This window comes from Athene noctua, chromosome 5 (genome assembly GCF_965140245.1).
Source record: "Athene noctua chromosome 5, bAthNoc1.hap1.1, whole genome shotgun sequence".
In the NCBI taxonomy this organism is placed as follows: domain Eukaryota; kingdom Metazoa; phylum Chordata; class Aves; order Strigiformes; family Strigidae; genus Athene; species Athene noctua.
In genome coordinates, this window is record NC_134041.1 from 51,904,673 (window position 1) to 51,922,499 (window position 17,827).

A 17,827-nucleotide genomic window follows, 5' to 3' on the forward strand; every position below is an offset into this window, starting at 1 on the left:
TTGAGATTTGTACTGTAGAGGTTTTTTAATGCTTTTTTTCAGGGAATGGGACTTGTAATTGCCCAGGCTTTATCAGAATATAACAGGTAAAATCTAATTGTCTCTTGTTTTTCAATGCATGATAGTTGCTGAACGTTTCCGCAAACTTTTTTTCATGTTAAAGCATTTATTTATCACCTAACAGCCCTGATGCACCTGTAGAGGCAGGGAGTAGTCTTATGCTTCGAGGTACTTTGGCTCAGTTGTCATTGCAAGTGTAAATGTATATCTGTACCGGCTGCACTGATGTGCTTCAGGAGACATATTGTTGTTGGGGAAGATATCTATTGTATGTTTTTACTATCATGGATTTTTACCTCTGTGTGAAGCTTGTGTAAAATCTTAGTCCCAAGTAAAAAGACAAATGATTTGCTGAGCACTTCTCTGTTAGAAAATTGATTTAACTGAAACATGATCCAAAAAACCCAAATGTATCCAGGACTATCCACATGCCAGAAAGCATTAACTACTTCTGAAGAAAGAGCCAGAAGGCCAGCAGTAGGGGTAGTGTGTTCCCAGCTTCTTCTTCATAAGCAACAACACAAAATATATAAGCTTTCCTAAGAAGAAAGTGCTTCAGAAAAATTTGGAAACTTAAAGCAATTTCACTTGAACAACCCAAGACTTTTTTTTTGTGCAGTGGATTCTCAAAAGTATCCAGAAAAATGTTTTAATTCCTTTGAAGGTCTGCTATTATAGATATGCAGATGACTTGCAAGATCAGCAAATCATGTAAGTGTATTTAACAGAGTAAATTATTAGTAAATAGAAAAAAAATGCACCCCCCCAACTTCCTTTATTCTGACAAAAGCAGTCTCAGACTACGGTCTGTTTTGCTTAACTTGCTCTTTCCTCTCTTCCCAAAAAGTTTTGAATTGTTTTCTTTGCATGTTGCATTGTGTGTGATAAGGTTCCTGTACAAAAGACATGATAAATGGCCATGTGAGCTTTGCTGATCTGTCTGAATGCCAAATGAAGCAATTTACCTTAAATCTGAAGTACCCAACCTATTTGTTGACCTCAGGTACTCCAGTTCCAGTCTCTTCACTTACTCCAGGAACATGGTATCAGGCAGGATCAGGCCATGAACCATAATGGTCCTCCCAGTTTCTGCTGGCCATCGAGTGATTGACTGGTTGAGTCTGTAGTAGATGATGATTGAAATTAAACTATTCTGTGGTTACTGACTGTGTGTTCATGTGGTCCATTACTGTTTTGCCAGTGCAGGACAAAGTTTCCTAAGTCACTTGGTCCCTTTCCTTCAGTGTTACTCCAGACTGAATGTATCCTCAATAACAGCACAGGCATTGTTCAGTCTCACATCTTTTAGCAACCCCACTTCAACTCTACACAGTTTTCAGCTATTTTAATACCCTTTGCATCTCTTTTTGTGAGTTCTTGAAAAGGGCTTGTGAATGTTGAAGCTTTCTTCATCCTGTATGCTTATCAGTTAAGACTGTCTCATAGGGATTTAGATAAAATAATCCTAGTTCCATTTCTAACCCTGAAACTTCATCCTTATTCCTTTTTTTTCAGGCAATACAAAGATAAGGAAGAGGAACACCAGAGTGGTTTCTTCTCAGCCCTAACTAATATGGTAAGCAACGAAGCAGTGTTTTTCTACTTTTAAAATAGATGCCTTCATGGAAGTTCAGCAGGAGGGTGTTCCCAAACACTGTGAGTTTGGGATGTGGGTTCTGGAGGAGGAGATGCATTCAGTCCAATCCAAATACAACTGAAATAGCTGTGTTCTGTGGAGTGTGGTGTTGTCTGTCTGGGAAAGCTCTTTTAAAGGATGAGATATCTGTTCTGGCATTGATAAATGTAATTGTTTTCCTTCATCTTTTTCATTCTAGTTGACTTTTTAGAAGAAAATAACAATTACTTGTTGGACACTTTTAAACAACTTATTTTTTGTAAAAGTTGCTGCTCTGTTGATGTAGCCTAAAACAGAGAAGCTGAATATTTCAGTCTGTCTGTCACTAGCTTTAGAGATCTGTTTCTTTACTGTCTCTTTTCTCAAGCCTGGACACACTGTAGCTATGAAGTAAACTTGGATTCTGCAACAGGCAGTGTCTGCATTTTCAGAGGGGTACCCTCCAAAGGCAATTGTGAATTTCTTCCTTATAAAGAGTATTCACTGTTCCCCTTGTTTGGTTTGGGTTTGCTTTAGTCTGAGATTTAATTGTAGTCTGAGATCTAGCTGTAAGTAAGGATAGTTCAGTGTTGACAGCTGTCTGTCAGGAGTGGGTAAAGCTGCTACCACTTTGGGACAAGCAGATAGAAATTTATTTCTGTTGTCCTCTTACAGAATCACAGACTAATCAGAGTTTGGATTCAAGCTGCAGTCCTTTTTTTCCTCTTTTGTGGTTTGACAAGTGAAGCATTGGTCAGTGACAGTAGTGCAAAATAAAATGTGTTTGTAGATGGTCATCCTGTTTCCCATTTGTACTTTATTAGTATTAGAAAGTAAGTTGCATGTGTGCTTTGGATGAGAACACCTCTCCCAGGGCACTTCTGATTTAGTTAAATCCATGTCTTCTCTCTCGTTGCAATAGCTTTCACAATTCCTTCTATGCAATACTCTTTCTTTCCATAGGTGGGCAGCATGTTCATAGCAGATGCTGATGAGAAGATCTCGGTCCAGTAAGTGCACAGATGTTAGTTACACAACGAGTGGCAACTCACCACACAGGTCAACATGATCTGCTCTGTCATGGAGCTGTTCTAATACAGCAAAGCAAACTAGAGAGACAAGTTCTCTAGTAACTAAAATGGTGTCACACCCCTGCAAACAATGGATTCTCACTTAAGTGAGAAGGGTGCAGCAGGAGGAACCACAGCTGAATTGCTTGTAATGAAGTGTATAAAAAAGAACCCTGTGTTTTCTATGAGGCATTTTTAACATATAGGCATGTTGGAGGTGGCAGATGGGAAGTGATGGCTTGTGCACTCTTGTCCCCAATAAAATGGTTTCTAAATCAAGGGGGTGATAAATATAAGGGTTTGTGGTGTCTGTAGGAACCTTTGCCCTTAAAAGAAATTACTTTTAAAGGGAAAACACTGTTTGAGCAATGAGGGAGACCTTCAACAAGAGGGGAAAAAAAGACTGTAGTTGAGCTCTAAAAATAGCTATTTTTATGGATTGCTAAGGACTTCTAATAATCGGAAGAACAACTGGATTGCAGAGGCAGAGTTTTATAGAGTTGAAAAAAAAATTTCTTTCAAATGGGCCATACTTCTGATAAACTTTGCTCCTGGGATTCTCATCTGGTGTTAGCACTGAACTGACTGTGCTCTTGTCTGTATCCTTCCCACAGAACGAATGAAGCAATCCTTCTGGCCCTCTATGAAGCTGTTCACTTAAACCGGAATTTCATCACAGTTCTGGCACAAGTGAGTTCAGTGTGATGTTTGTCCAGTTCTTTACAGTGGATGTTTTTGAAACCAGGAAGTCAGAAGTGGAATTGGTGAAAATATAGTGTCCTTTTTTCCCCTGCATACTTGTCATAGGTGTGGATGAGCATGAAAGATCAGAAGCAGGCCAGGGCCTGGGTTTATTATATTTTTTGGAAATGCTTCCTGCCTTGCTGAAAAAGGCTAAAGTTTTGAGGGCACAACACATGTTGGAATGAATTATTTTTATCACTGAATGGGAAGAGCTGCATGGAGTGCCTTGTGTGCCCCACTGATACTGCCTTTAGGGGGAGGATGGAGTGGGTGGACTGGTAGGGATGAGATTTCTGCATCTGTCAGAGCAGTTCATGCTCTTGTTAGATTAGGGTTGAGGGAAAGGGTTGTTCTGGCTCCAGAGTTGGTGAATGTCCTGTCTGGGTGTGCAGAAACTGCATGTTGTTGTCTGTTTGGGTATCCTTTGCTTAGAGACTAATTGACATGTGATGACTGTTGTTCCAAATACTATTTTGTGCTCAAACTTGGAAAGCTCAACCCCTTTTGCTTGGGAGACTGTCGCTAGAGCGTAGCACTCTCCTTGTGCTGTTTATGGTGAAGAAACAGCTATGGCAGTCTTCTGAGAAGCAGTGGGCTGATCCATACCTCTGATCACAAACCTCTGGATGCTTTTCTAAATGCTGTGTGAGTTTGCAAAGGTGGTTATTGCTGGGAGACAGATAATGAGTCTGTCTGATCCAGTGATCGTGCTGTGGCTGGCTGGAAGGATAACCTGATATGTTTAGGAAAACCTTCAGGTTTAGGCTTTTAATTTGGTTTGTAAGTACAGCTGGTAATCTGTGAGAAAAATGACATCAACAAAACAGTTAACACCTTTCCCCAGTTATTTCAGGTCCTCAGAGTCCAGCCATACATCACAGGCTAGACACTCAGCATGACGGAGGAGACCTTTGGGGACTCCTGACAGTAGTGGTGATGGAAGAGGTCTGATAGGCAGATCTACTGCCTCTGAAGAAAGCTTCTGTTCCACGGGTGGTTAATTTGCTGAGGTTCCCTGCCTCTCTTTTTCCCAGGTTATTAATTCTTACCACATGTGAGAGATTTTTGCTTTTTCAGTTCTGCATAATACCAACTCAGGCCTTTCTGTTGTCAAGATACCCCTGAAGGAAGAGGGACCTTTGGCAGGAAAAAGAGCAGCTAGAGTAAAAGCCTCAAATCAAAGATAAAAAGATAAACTAGTTATTTGTGGAAGTGGTAGCTGAAGTGGCCACTGATCAGTAGGTTTAACTGAAGTGCAGGCCTGATGTTCTTGGGTGGATTGTCTGTAATCCTTTGTTTAAGAGAGGGCAAGGTAGGGTGGTCTGTCCTTTTCAAAATCACCTTATGAAGGCTGATGAATGCTGTTGTCTAAGTTGGTGTCCATTGCTAGGGACTGTGTCAATGACTGCCTGCTGCTGTGTGGGCACATAGGAAGATACAGTTGTGTTGATGCCTGAAGTGTTAAGGTTTTGGTATACTGACCAGTTTGTTGGTCCTCAGTTTTTGCTGCTAGGTGGCACTATTATCTCTCAACTGATGGCTAGTGTTTGGGGAAAAGAAAGGTAAACACCATAGAAAAATCTGTGGAAGCAAACCTCTTTTATGTAAGATTTTGCATGGAAAACTTTATTTTAAAGTTTAAATCAGTACCTGTAGTGATTTAAAATTGTCTTTGAATTGTAGTATGTGTGTCTGTGCTTCCCATAAAATACATGCATTTATAGTTGTTCATAAAATGAGATATTCAAAGACTATGTGGAGGATATCCACTTGTGAAAAAGCCTACAGAACTAATGTCAAATCAGCAGTTATGTCTCCCTTTCTTTTATTTTTAAATTATGATGATATATTATGGTGGGTGATACATTTATGTAAAACTTGCCCTATGAAATGGACACTTTGCTTGGCAGCCAGACTTAAAATAGCATGGCAGATTGCCTACAGTCTCACCAGTGTGGATAGATCCGGAAGCTGACAAAGAGTAAAGTTAAAGCAGTAATTAGGCAGGCAACTCTTAGCAAAGATGAAATGGAGAGAGTAACCAACTGATGGAAGCTGAGAGGATCGATAATGGTAGTGTTATTTATGTTATACACTCTTTTCCTGAAGTGCCTGGGCTTTATAGTGAAGGAAGTAATAAATTGCCATCATCTTTGAATATGAACAGGTGGAGAGCAGGAGTGAGGAGAATTCTTTTTTAGAAAGGAAAAAAAAAAAGGATCTTAGAGGAAGACTTGAAATGGACAACCTTGGGTTGTTTCAGGGAGAACAGGAAGCTATAACAGTGTAGGCTTCTGCATACCTTTTCCCATTCTACACTGGAGACAGTCATGTTATCTGTCTGCTGGGGACAGCCACCACTTTCTCATGTATTTTTATGTTTTGTGCAGTAAAGCACTTGATGTACAGTTTAATTGTTAGATGTCCAAGGTCAAGAAGCATAGCCTTGCTTTTTTTGTGGAGAGGTCAAAATTTCTTGAGTCTTCATTAGTCATGTTTATTGTGCGAGAGCATGGAACAGTGCAAGTAGTGATCTGTATAACTAGTGTCTAGGGGAGGTTATTGACCTATGTATGTCTGGGCATTTGTGTTTTCTGTTAGAGCCATCCTGAAATGGGGCTGATGACAACACCAACAAGCCCAATTCCAACGACACCTGTCACTCCACTTGGAACCACTCCACCTTCTTCAGATGGTAAGAAATGTAATGATCTCCTGGGGAAAAACAATTAAAAGCTGTAAAATAACTAGTATAGTATTTTCTTAAGATGGCAGCTAATGAGGTCTGTCTGGAGCAGATGTAAATAACATGTTGGTCTCTTCCTGGAATGACTTGTCTTACTAAACATGAACAAGATTCTTTGACTTGAGTTTACTTCTGTTTTGCCTTGTATATTGCTCAATGAAATTATGCTGATGTTCCCTCTGAAAACAGTACTGTCCCAGTATCTGCATGAAGATACACCCATCTTATTAGTTATTCTATGCAGGCTTTTACTTATGAATATTTCTAGTGTCAGGTTCTTTTCCTGGGATTATTTGTCATTGGAACAGATTTACAGAGAATTGCAGTGGATTCCTGCTTGTCATTAATGCACTTGTCCCCAGCTTTCAATTAATTGGGATTTGAATCCAATCTGGATGTGGAGGTATTCCTCCCTCTTGTTGCCTTTTCTCTGATGGGCTTTGTAAATGACTGCTTGCCATGAGATTTTTCTTCTAAATGAGATGTTATGTGTCCACATAAATATGCTTTGAAATAATCTAAAATAAAAACCTGGTTCAAGGTATGGATAGATATAGCCTAGTTTAAGAGAAGAAATCAAATGGCTCTTGTCATGTACTTTAATGACATACTCTAGATCCGAAGAAAGTGTTTAATGAACAGAGTCAGTTTGAATAGAGCACAGTTTGGAAGTATTTCTGGGGAAAAGCAGCCTGGGTTACTCAGTTATATCGGCTATTCAGGTCATTTGATATCCTAGTTAAGGATGGTCCTCCTTGTGGATGAATTCTATCTGGTTACCATGGATATCAAAAGCTTCAGTTAAAAAGCCCCCTATGTCTCAAGTCTCCCTGTGCATATAACATAAAACATAGAGGGACGGGCATTTTGTGGGCTTCTGTTCAATGTGTTCATTGCAAATGTATCCGCCCACACACCATATTATACAACTGACAGAATTTATGCTTACCTACATCTACAGCTTTGCTCGCACTCTTTTTTTTAATTTACTAAAAAACAGAAGCAAAACAAAAACTCCATCCTGCTTTCAGCAGAGGCAGTGATTTTGTGAAGCTTGAGGCTTCTTGCCGCTTTGTAAGGTTACTCAGTTTAAGGAGAGGAGCCGATCTTAACATGCAGCAATTACATGGGGAAACATTCTTTATTTCTATTCGCTGTCACCTTGCTGATGCCTACTCTCAATGATAATTTTGGTTTTTTGAGGACCTTGGCTTGGTTTAGTTTGGTGGTGCTTTAGTATTGCTGCTATTTTAAAGGTCTCTCAGAATTTTCCTCATTTTCTAAGGTCTTGCAACTCAGCTGTAAAATTTGCCTATGGCTGAAAGTTAACAAGAGGCTTTTTGGCTCTGGAATGGAAAGATTGCTTTCTTCTTTTTCCTGCATTTTAAAAAAAAGTGTAGTTGAGCTATTTTCAAGTTCCAGCAACACGTAGAAATCCATCTATGGGTTTCAGGCACTTTTTTTTATCCTGACTGGGATTAAAAAGGGGTTCATATTCTGGTTTGAAATTTCTCTGGCTGTTAGCCTATAGTGTGAATTAAAACCTTTTAGTTTCAAAATATGTGTTTAAAAAAACCAAGGGCTGTAGCGTGAACCAGCATAAGCAGTGATGTGTTCTTCAGAGTGATTTCCTCTTTTTTTTTTTTCTTTTTTTTTTAAAATGAGACTTTTGCTAGAAACTGTTGATCCATAATATGTAAATCAAGTGTGCCTGTCACCATAGTTATCTAAATGTCAGTTTGCTTACTGTTGTTAAATATTCATTCACTGCGTTCATTGTAACAGCTCCAGAAGGACCCACTGGGGATATAAATACATTTTTCAGACTTTTAGCTAAATCTTTGAGCTATTCATAATATTGGGGGTGAAAAAGCTTCCAGTCTCATTGGATAGACTTCACCAACAGACTGGGCGTGTTGGCAGTGTGTCGGGAGCCCCAGAGCTTCAAGACTGAATGGACTAAACCAGCTCAGGCTTGGGTATGTGCAGCCTTTAGAAGCTAAAAGCCCCATTTTCATTTCTTTGATGTGAGTTGAACAGCGAGGTTACATTGATCTATTTGGCCTGTTGTTTCCAAGGGCTACAATTTTGTATTCAAGGTGATTGTATAATCCTGAGATCCATGAGAAGCTCTGCTGTGCTCTGGGCCTCTCAGTGCTCAGTTTAACGAATCCTGCATTTTACCATTGGTTCGTCTCCTTTATCCTTCTGTGCCTGTGCTTGCCCCAGTTCCAGGGGTAAATAAGCCTTATGTGCCTCGTTACAGGGTTATGAGATAATGCTTGAATTATGAAAGGTGGTGTTTGTTAAAGCAGACTTTTCTCTGAACCGAAATACAGTTATGTACAAAATACAGTTGTGTACTTTCCTCAGAGCCCTAGACCTAGCCATCCAAAAAGCAGATGTGAGTAATTCCTCACTTCTTGCAAGAACTGATCTCATCGTAAATACCTTTTTCTTTCCTCAAGAGTGAGAAAAGCCTTGAGCATTCCTCAGGATAGATGGAAAAGAGATAATATAGTTCTTAAGATGTGTGTCGAAGTGGTCTGCAGATCTGTTTCCAGTGCAAAGGAAGCCCTGTCTTAGGCTATCTTTATAGCTTGAGAAGAGAGAGAGCCTTCTGGCAATCGTAATTCAAGCCACCTATGACCTCCTGCTTGTGTAGACCTGTGAGTCTGAGCTCCTAGGCAGCCAGAAGAGTAGTGTTATTGTTATGTCAGGACAGGCATGTAGAGCTGGAAAAGATCCCTTTGACTCCTTGAATCTAGTGCCTTGTGTTTTCAGGCACATCATTATAGAATCCCTTTAATTTATCAAACTCTATCTTATTAGGAAAGAAATTTAACAAATTAATTTATATGGGAAAGCAGTTTCAGCATCTTGTTCCTTAAAATCTTCAATCTTCCAACCTGCATTTTTTACCACTTTATACCTATTTATCATGCTGTTAACCTCACTTTGGGAACACAGATAGCTCTTTTTCATATGTTGGGTTACTTGCCTTTGTATTTTGCTGACTCATAAGAAGGGCACCCTGTTCCTCTGAAGGCTATTAGCCTTTCTCTAAGCTTGTTCAAGACAAGACCTCATCAGCACCTTGCACAGGACGTTAGTGTGTTTCTGTCTCTGCTGGAAGTGCATTTCTGGCTGTGTTGTAGGACCACACTCTTTGGTGCCTTGTGTTGGGAGCTCTTCATCTCATGATTTGATAGTGTACTGTGGTATCATAGTGTTTCATTTGCAGCTGATGAGCTCTCAGCTTGCCATAGAGATAAATCCCTGAATTCCCAACCTTTGGCTTGCATTGTTGAATTTAATTTTGTATTTATTATTTGGTCCTTATTTTTATCCCCTTCTTTATGTGCAGTCTGATATTCCTTGTCTGTGTTTACATATACCAACTTTCTGCCATTAGTATATTCATTAGCAAGCAACTGTTTCTTGTGCCCAGGTCACTCACAAAAAAGAAAACTAAGTTGTCACCTAAGGAATTCAAGTAGTAACTTCTTCCTAGACTAATAATTTCTCCAGCTGTTTCTTCTTTGCCACATCTTTGTACTTTAAATTTCTGTATTGGTTCCTGCTGATCTGCTTCACTCTTAATTTTTTCATATAGAACTGTATTAAATGCCTACTGAAGTCCTCCTAGACTAGCTCCATCAGGGTTTTTTTTGGTTGTTTGTTGAGTTGATTTTGTTGTTTTTTTTTTTTCTCTTGTCTGGGCTAGTTTATCTTAACAATATCAGACTTATCTGGCAGGATCTGGCATGCTGCATTTTCCCCACTTATCTCTTCCCCCCCACTCTCCCCCTTCAATATTTCTCGTAAAGCCTTTCTGAATGAGGAGGCTGAGAATGGCCTTTGCAGACAGCTCCTGCTCAGTAAAAATGTGGTTCAGTCACACGATAAGAGGTTTGACAGCTCATAAACTCAGTGCTTGAGATAGTACATGGGGAATGAGCAGGAGGCACATTGTGCAGTTAGCAGAGTAATTGAGATAGCGTCTCCTAAAGTCTAAGGCAGGTGATGTCCAGTGTTAAGGTGTCAAAAGTACAGCTGGTGGTAAGGAGGAATGTATCCTAGAGAAATACCAGTGAACTGCTCTTCTGCTGCAGGTATGGAAAATATGTTTCTGCTCCCTGCTGTGTTGTGATTTCTCTAGCACAAGCTATGATTGCTTCTGCTTCTTGATTTTTATAAAGCTGCTCTTTCTACCTCTCTCTTCTACTATTTTGATCATGCAGTAATTGTTACATTACCATCTTGTGGGTTGCTTCTGCAAGAAAGGCTGTTGTTGGGAGGGAAGAATGGAATTGATGTGGACCTTTTGGAATCAAAATTCCAAAATTGCTGAAACAGAAGAGTTTGCAGGGCATGTTTCTTTTGCAACTGAGAATGATGTGAATATTAGCTATGTTGATTGTAAGAATTAATTGGATTTTGATGAGAATATTTTGAGCTTCTTAGGTTGGAAATGTTGATGAGTGCTAAACAGCAGGCTGATCTCCCTTGATGGGGTGGGGTGGGCAGGACAGAGAAGGATGTTAGTTTGCTGGATACCACAACCTATACTTAGAGCAGGAGAAAAAGTCTCTGAGGGAGTGGTCCCAATCTGCAAAACAAAATCTTTGCTGGGTGATCATGAAGGAAGAGGTCAGGTGACCTTGCAAATAAGCTGATCCTATCCCAGATCTGGGAGTCTGTGACTTGGTTCTCTGTACAGTTATCTCTTGTATTTGTGGAGGGTAAATGTGTCTTATCTGCTTTGTTCCAGTTATAAGCTCTGCAGAGCTGCCTTTGGATGCTGATGTGCAAACTAGCAACCTGCTGATAACCTTCTTGAAGTACAGCTCGATTGTGATGCAGGACACAAAAGGTAAATGAATTCTGTTGATGCAGCTGTTGATGCAGCAAGCAGTGCTTCTTGAAGTCAGGAGGGCATAAGAACATGTCTAGTGACTCCAGAAATAGAAGTTAACTGAAGTCTCTTTAGAGGACTGAAGATTTCACCTTTTGAGAAAATGAAATGATTTCTTATTGTGAGATAAGAGTTATGAGACTAGGAGAGACCTAGTGCTGGCAGGAGAGAAGTCAAATATGGAAAGAATGTAGTAATAATAATACCTAATAACCAAGCCTGTACCTATGCAGGAGATGTGAGCATATCTGATTCCCAACTGTCTGTCAGAGTAGGGAAATCATGTACCAGAGAACTGTATTTTTAAGAACATTAGAAGCTGACACAGGAGGCAAAGCTCAGCATTAGGAGGAAATATTTCCTTTGTCCTTTAGTACTTGCTGGTTAAACAGGCAGCTCTTTAATTCTAAAGAGAACAGCTGTAGCTTACACTGTACTGGCAGTAATTTGCTTAGAAGATATATTTCCATATTGTGCTTTTTGTTTTTCCTGATAGTTTTGAAGGGTTAATTTCAGCTTGCTGGAGTTGAAGTATTGCTTCATCTCCTGCTTAAGGTACCCAAGGGTGCTGTTTTGCCCAGTGGTTGTATGGGCAGGACCATAGTGTGAACATAACAAGTGATCTTTGTACCATATTTCAGCCTATTACTGACTTCGGCTGTTAAGTTAGATGCAACAACTGAACAAAAATAAGAAGATAGCTGCAGAGCTATGGTACATTGATTACTGAACTTCATGAATGCTTGGCACTGAATAAAAGCAGGCAGGAGAGTTTCCTTGTACCTGTTAGCTTGCACTGAAATTGTAGCTGGCTGTCTTGTTTAGCATGTAAGCTAGCTGAGGAATAATTGAAGTTAGGACCAAAAGGAACTTCATGAAAATATCTAGTGCACCCCTCAAAACCAAGGCAGAATGAGGTTTACCTGTATCTTTTCTCAGAGATGTTGCTAACAGGTTGCATGAAGACACTCTGATAGTGAAGCATCATTTTAAGACTGTCCATTCCAGTGTTTAACTACCCTTATTGTGAGAAAGCTTCATGTGCTTCCTAAACTCTTTGCTGTGATTTAAATTAATCACTAGTTATCTTCTCCAAGATAGATATTGAGAATAGATTACTTATTTCTTTTTTGTGGTCAGCCCTTATGTATTTGAAGTCCGCTTTCGTGTTTCCTCTTGATTCTGTCTTTAAGCTAAACAATGTAAATCTTTGCTCAGTCATTTTTTATAGATTGCACAGCTCTCTACTCATTCTCATTTGCTTTTCTTAGGGTCTCTTTTGCTGATCCAAGTCTCTGGTGGAACGATTTTATGTTTTTCTGTTTAACTTCTGCACTTATTAGCCGCTGTAATATGGAAAGTCTGCCTAGGGCCTCAGGAACTGCCAAACTAGATTAGTTTCAGCTGGAGTGAAATCTGATAGAGGGGATTCCTTACTAAACAAGCCAGCAAGAGATGAGTTTATTCTGGTATGAGACAGGAGTTGATGTTTCTTTCTTTACTTTGGTTCTAGCTTGTATAACATTTGAAATTTGTATGACTGATAGACTTAATCTCCTTGCCACCATGGTAGTATGTGGCAATGAGTTCCACTGATGATTTAAAAAAAGCATGCCTTCCAAACCAGTGCTTACTAATTTGAGTGGGTATATTCCTCTCCTTATATTCTGATTAGGCCAAGCATGGAACAGGCTGCCCAAGGAAGTGGTTGAGTCACCATTTCTGGAGGTATTTAAGAGACATGTAGATGTGGCACTTAGGGACATGGTTTAGTGGTGGACTTGGCAGTGAGAGGTTAATGGTTGGACTTGATGATTTTAAAGGTCTTTTCCAACCTAAATAATTCTATGATTCTTTGTGACACCAATATAACAAGAGAAGAAGAATGAATAACTAATTTATTCCATGTGTCTTGAGATGGGAGAGAACACTTAGAGGGGAGACTGGTTTGTTCCACATCCAGGACTAGGCAGTTGTTTTGGTACTGTCCCAGACAGCATAATTTAATAGATTGCGTTTGCTAGATCCTCATCTTGTTTGCTCTCTTTTGTCAGTCAGAGGAAACTGCCTTGGAAGAAACAAACTCTGCATCATTTTTTCCCATCTATAAAACAGGGTACATACTGTTATACCTCCCCATAGGAAGTGGTATGCTTTGTTCCTTTAATGGAGGATCCTGTGAAAGTATGAAGTGTCTGTGTGAGTACCTGCCTGCATAGCTGCTGAAAATGGCATGATATTCACAACAGATCAGCTGAAGGCGAGTACTTGGTGCAAAACAGGTGCCTGGACAGCACAATCCCCAGAGAGAGAAGTGGTAGCAGCACCTACAGAAATATACAGGGAGGTCTTACAGTGGGAAAATAACAAGGCTCCAGTGTATCAGAGTTCTTTCAGGCCATTTCTCCTCCTTTGCTGGAGTAGAAAACTTGTCAGGTAAACATTTTAGCTGAGGTAAGGAGACATAGAAGAGACTTTTAACTCTCCCATTCCAAAATTCCTCTTCATCTTACTTAGTGCAGCAAGATGAAATCAGCACTCTTCAGGGCACATCTTGTTAGTAAATATCTGTCCCTCAGCAGCATAGAAAAGAAAACAAAAGAGGCATCAAACTAGACAGAACAGCTAGCTAAGACCATTCTGTCTATTTTTATAGATTACAATATACACACTAACTAGCAAAGTGTTTGTAAAAGTGACCTGCAAAGATGCAAGGACTTTGGCTGATGCTGTCTTCTGATTTCTGTGAAAGTGGTCTGACAGTTTCAGATTTCCCTCTCCTCCAAGTTTGGTATCTGAGGTGGCATGCTTAGTAGTCGTAGGCTTTAGAGAAGCTGTTGGAAGTCTCAGGAATGTGCAGTTTTAAGCTTCCTCAGAATTTAGTTATAAGCATGTTGCGGTGGTGGTATGTTTTGTATGTGGTGCGGGTGGTTTGGTTTTTAGAACAAAGGTTTTTAAATGAGCTTGATTGGACAGTGCCTTGAACAACCTGATCTTAGCTGGCCCTGCTTTGAGCAAGAACTGGGCCAGAGGTTTCTTCTATTCTAAGTTACATACAATTATAGAGTATCTTGGGTTTTTTGGTATTTCAAGGTTAAAATTGAGAGAGAAGAGTTTTAAATAATCCAAATTAAAATAGCATTTTTCTGCCTTTGGTCCCTCTCTATTTGTGAGTCTTTCAGCCCTCCAATTGTCATTCAGGGCAAAAGCTGCTTGAAGTTGTAAAATGAATTACAAGTTGTGGTCTCTCCCTCTTGTCTGAGAGGGAAAAAGTGCGTCTCTGCTGTGACAGAAAGGCAGGGACTAACCCTGGTATTTAGAATATCTGTGAAAGTAAAAATTAGACAGAAGCCCCACTGGTAGTTACAGTGCTGTTGGAGGTTCAAATCAGAAACTTTGCTGTTGGCAAAGACTGGCAATAAATTGCTGGGATTTAGCGGTCAGGCTGGAGGGAGAGTGCTTAATGAGAGTAGTTAGACTATTAGCTATTATGGAGGGAGTAGGAGTATGAAGAATCTCCAAGGGTGAGCTTTTCTCTTGCTGCAGCAGCTATCTCACTCTTCAGCATTGCTAGGCTTGTGTGGGTCATGGAGGATGTGTTTTTTCTTTTTTGCAGATGAACACCGGCTACACAGTGGCAAGCTGTGTCTGATTATCCTGACATGCATAGCAGAGGTAGGTTTCTTGTGTGAAACTGTTCAGCAGATGGTGTGTTACAGGGATCTATCTGCATGCACATCCCCTGCCTCCTGTTGAGCTGGAGCTGAAGATCCACCGTGGTGCTGAGTAGTGAGGACCTCAGGCACTTAATGTTTTGCTAATAAACCTGATGCAGTACTGTTAAAACTGACTTGAAACTTGAAAATTGGATAATTTTATTTGGGTTAGTCAACTCCCAGGGATGAAGAGAGAAAAGAGTGAACCTAAGCCTTTTTGCTCTTAGCTGGTGAGTGACCTTGTGCTGTGGCTTTTAGATGAGTAATGTGCTAATGGCTTTCAGCTTTGTGCTGTTCACGGTAAACATGGACTATGCCATATTTCTTCTGCCTAACAAGGATATGAGTCTGAAAGAAAGCCCCATCGTTGTAGGGTCCTGACAAGTAGCAAATCTGGTAGTAGGGTGAGAAAGTAGTATTAGAGCTATGTCAGCAGCCCTGGCTGAATGTGGTCCTGTCTCATGGGAAGTATGTATTAATGGCTTGACTGATGTCCTGAATAGTGATTGAGTTTGTGTGGCATTTGCATTTTCCTCGCTTTGAAGTAAAGATCTTTCATTCTTAGCAAAGAATAAAAACCAGTAATGTTGGTAGCCAGTGTAAGGATTCTGAAGTAATGTTTCTTTAGGATTCAGCCTGAAAGCTGATCATCTGCATTTCAAATATTTATAATTAAATGCTTTTGGCAGTTGAGTTCTTAGGTGGATGCATAGATAATACAAGATAAGAAATTCTGTTTCCACATAGCAAGGGTGTGTTTTGTTTCTGGTATTAAAGGGGAGGGTATATTTATTACCCAGCCTGACTGTGCATTATCTGGAGGAATCACTTTGGTTTAAAGCTGTTTGTGGAATCATCTTTGTCTGAGGTGTGGGACAGCTGATAGTGCTGCAGTAACTTCTGGCATGATGGGTCCATCAAAACATGGATATAAACCTTTGTTCAGACAGTCACGGGAACTTGGTGCTGGAGAACCACCTCATGCATTATACAGAACTTGTTAAACTCTTGACACTGTGGTGTGTGCAGTCCAGCGTTTGGATGAGCAAAGGAGGAGAATGGACGATAAATTGCTAACAAAACAAGCAGTAGTGCAGACTTTAACTAAAGTGGAACTGGAACTGGGAGGGATTTACTTTTGTGTGACTGGAGACATGGGTGGGGGCAAGAGGAGGTGACAGGTAGCTTTCTAACCTTATAGCCATATGTTGGGAGTTTTACATTGAAACGCATGTGATTTGAGAGGCAAGTGGAAGGTGTTGGACACTTGGTTGGTTATTCATATCTCCTCCTTCTTCTTGCTCTTTTCAATAGGATCAGTATGCTAACGCTTTTCTCCATGATGACAACATGAATTTTCGAGTAAACCTACACAGGATGGTGAGTCTTTTCCTCCAGATGGTCTGTTTTCTCTCTGGGTTGAGAACACAGAGGATTTGAATCCCTGTATGTTGAAAACTGTGTCACAGACGTCTAACCTAGATTGCTAAGGCATGTGGAAAAACTGTGAGAAATGCAGTAGATGGGGAATGATTTTGAAATCGCTCTTAGAATGCCTCACTCCTTCAAAGAACAAAGAGCTAGTTGCCCTGTCGGTGAATTCAGAGGCCTGTGTAGCTGGGGAGGAGCTGTGTATTATGAGGTCTCTGGGGAAATCAGTGGCAGAGAGAATGTTCTGCCTTAATCTTCAAGCATTAGCTCTCATGTGATATATTCATAGCCAGCTGGAGTTACACTGAGTGCTTTAATTTGGTTTATGCTTCATCCTGGGTGGGGTGATTCACCTTTAAGGTGCTTTTTCCTATAGGTGTCTGTGGAGGAAGTGTCCTTACCTGGCTCATGAAGCTTTGTAGTTACAAGTGACTTGAATGGTTATCCTAACTTGATGCATTATGTCTTCGTGGTACCAACTTCGCGAGTTCCACCTCATCTGACAGTGAAGCAGCACTTGAAAGTGTCACTAGTCTAGGAGAAAAATAAACACCTTAATTTATAGCGAGCATACTGCAAAGATGCTAGTCATTCTCACTTAACAAACTCGCCATTCAATTAGCCTTTCTGGTCTGTTACAATAAAGACCAAAGCCATTTAATACTGTACACACTGTTAAGAATGCAGATCAGACTTCTGGGTCAGGAGCAAATCAGGATGTTAACCAAAGGGGAGGAATTGCTGTGTGATTTTTTTTTTTTTTTTTTTTTTTTTTCTCCTTCCTCTCCTCCACACCCTATAATATAATAGTGCCCTCCAGTTATACAGCTAGAGAAACAAAAATCCAGTGGTCAGTGTGCTGAAGAGCAGGTACAATTTTGCTCCAGCCACAACCTTTAGGGTTAATACAGGTGAGATAGCAGATGGAGAAAAAGACAAAGGGAAGCTTGTGCTGGTGGTATTATTTCCATGAGAAATACAGTAATATAGAGAACGTCACTTCAGACTTCTGCTGACTACTTTTCATCTTTTTGTGTGTTTGAAGCCAATGAGACATAGGAAAAAAGCAGCAGACAAGAACCTGCCCTGTCGCCCGCTGGTGTGTGCGGTGCTTGGTGAGTATTGTTAAGGGTACGTGTGTCCTTGTGGTTCCTGAAGCATCTTTTGTTCTGCAATAGAAATAGGAGATTTGTGGATTAAGGGGAGGGGTGGATGGACTTGAAAGGAGGGCAGTTATATACTAAAGGTATTTCCAGCAGTGGACTGTCTATCTCTATACATGTTTGCCTCACAGAGAAATTAAAATAAAAATTGCTGCTCTGTATCAATAAATCCTATATACATTTACAGTAAGTTTTTTCAGAAGCTTGTTGTCCTCTCTTACCTGAATTAGTAACAGTAGGGAGGGAAGCTGATGAATAAATTCAGTCCTTTAGGTGAGTGTGGTAACAGTTAGTCACAAGCACTTTGTAGATGATGTGATGAGGGCAAACCTATGGAAAAGGACACATGTTTATGAATGTGTTT

The 17,827-nt window shown here is 40.2% G+C and overlaps 1 protein-coding gene across 1 annotated transcript in view; it reads left to right on the forward strand.

Annotated features, from left to right (window-relative positions):
• Window positions 1–17,827, forward strand: part of ARMH3 (armadillo like helical domain containing 3) — a 135,786-nt gene that overhangs the window by 19,728 nt on the left and 98,231 nt on the right. Inside the window, exons 10-18 of the mRNA XM_074907584.1 lie at window positions 43–86; window positions 1,576–1,636; window positions 2,639–2,685; window positions 3,360–3,435; window positions 6,091–6,184; window positions 11,010–11,111; window positions 14,770–14,828; window positions 16,184–16,249; window positions 17,346–17,415. Of these exons, the coding sequence (XP_074763685.1) occupies window positions 43–86; window positions 1,576–1,636; window positions 2,639–2,685; window positions 3,360–3,435; window positions 6,091–6,184; window positions 11,010–11,111; window positions 14,770–14,828; window positions 16,184–16,249; window positions 17,346–17,415 (619 nt within the window). The remainder of the gene's footprint in view (window positions 1–42; window positions 87–1,575; window positions 1,637–2,638; window positions 2,686–3,359; window positions 3,436–6,090; window positions 6,185–11,009; window positions 11,112–14,769; window positions 14,829–16,183; window positions 16,250–17,345; window positions 17,416–17,827) is intronic.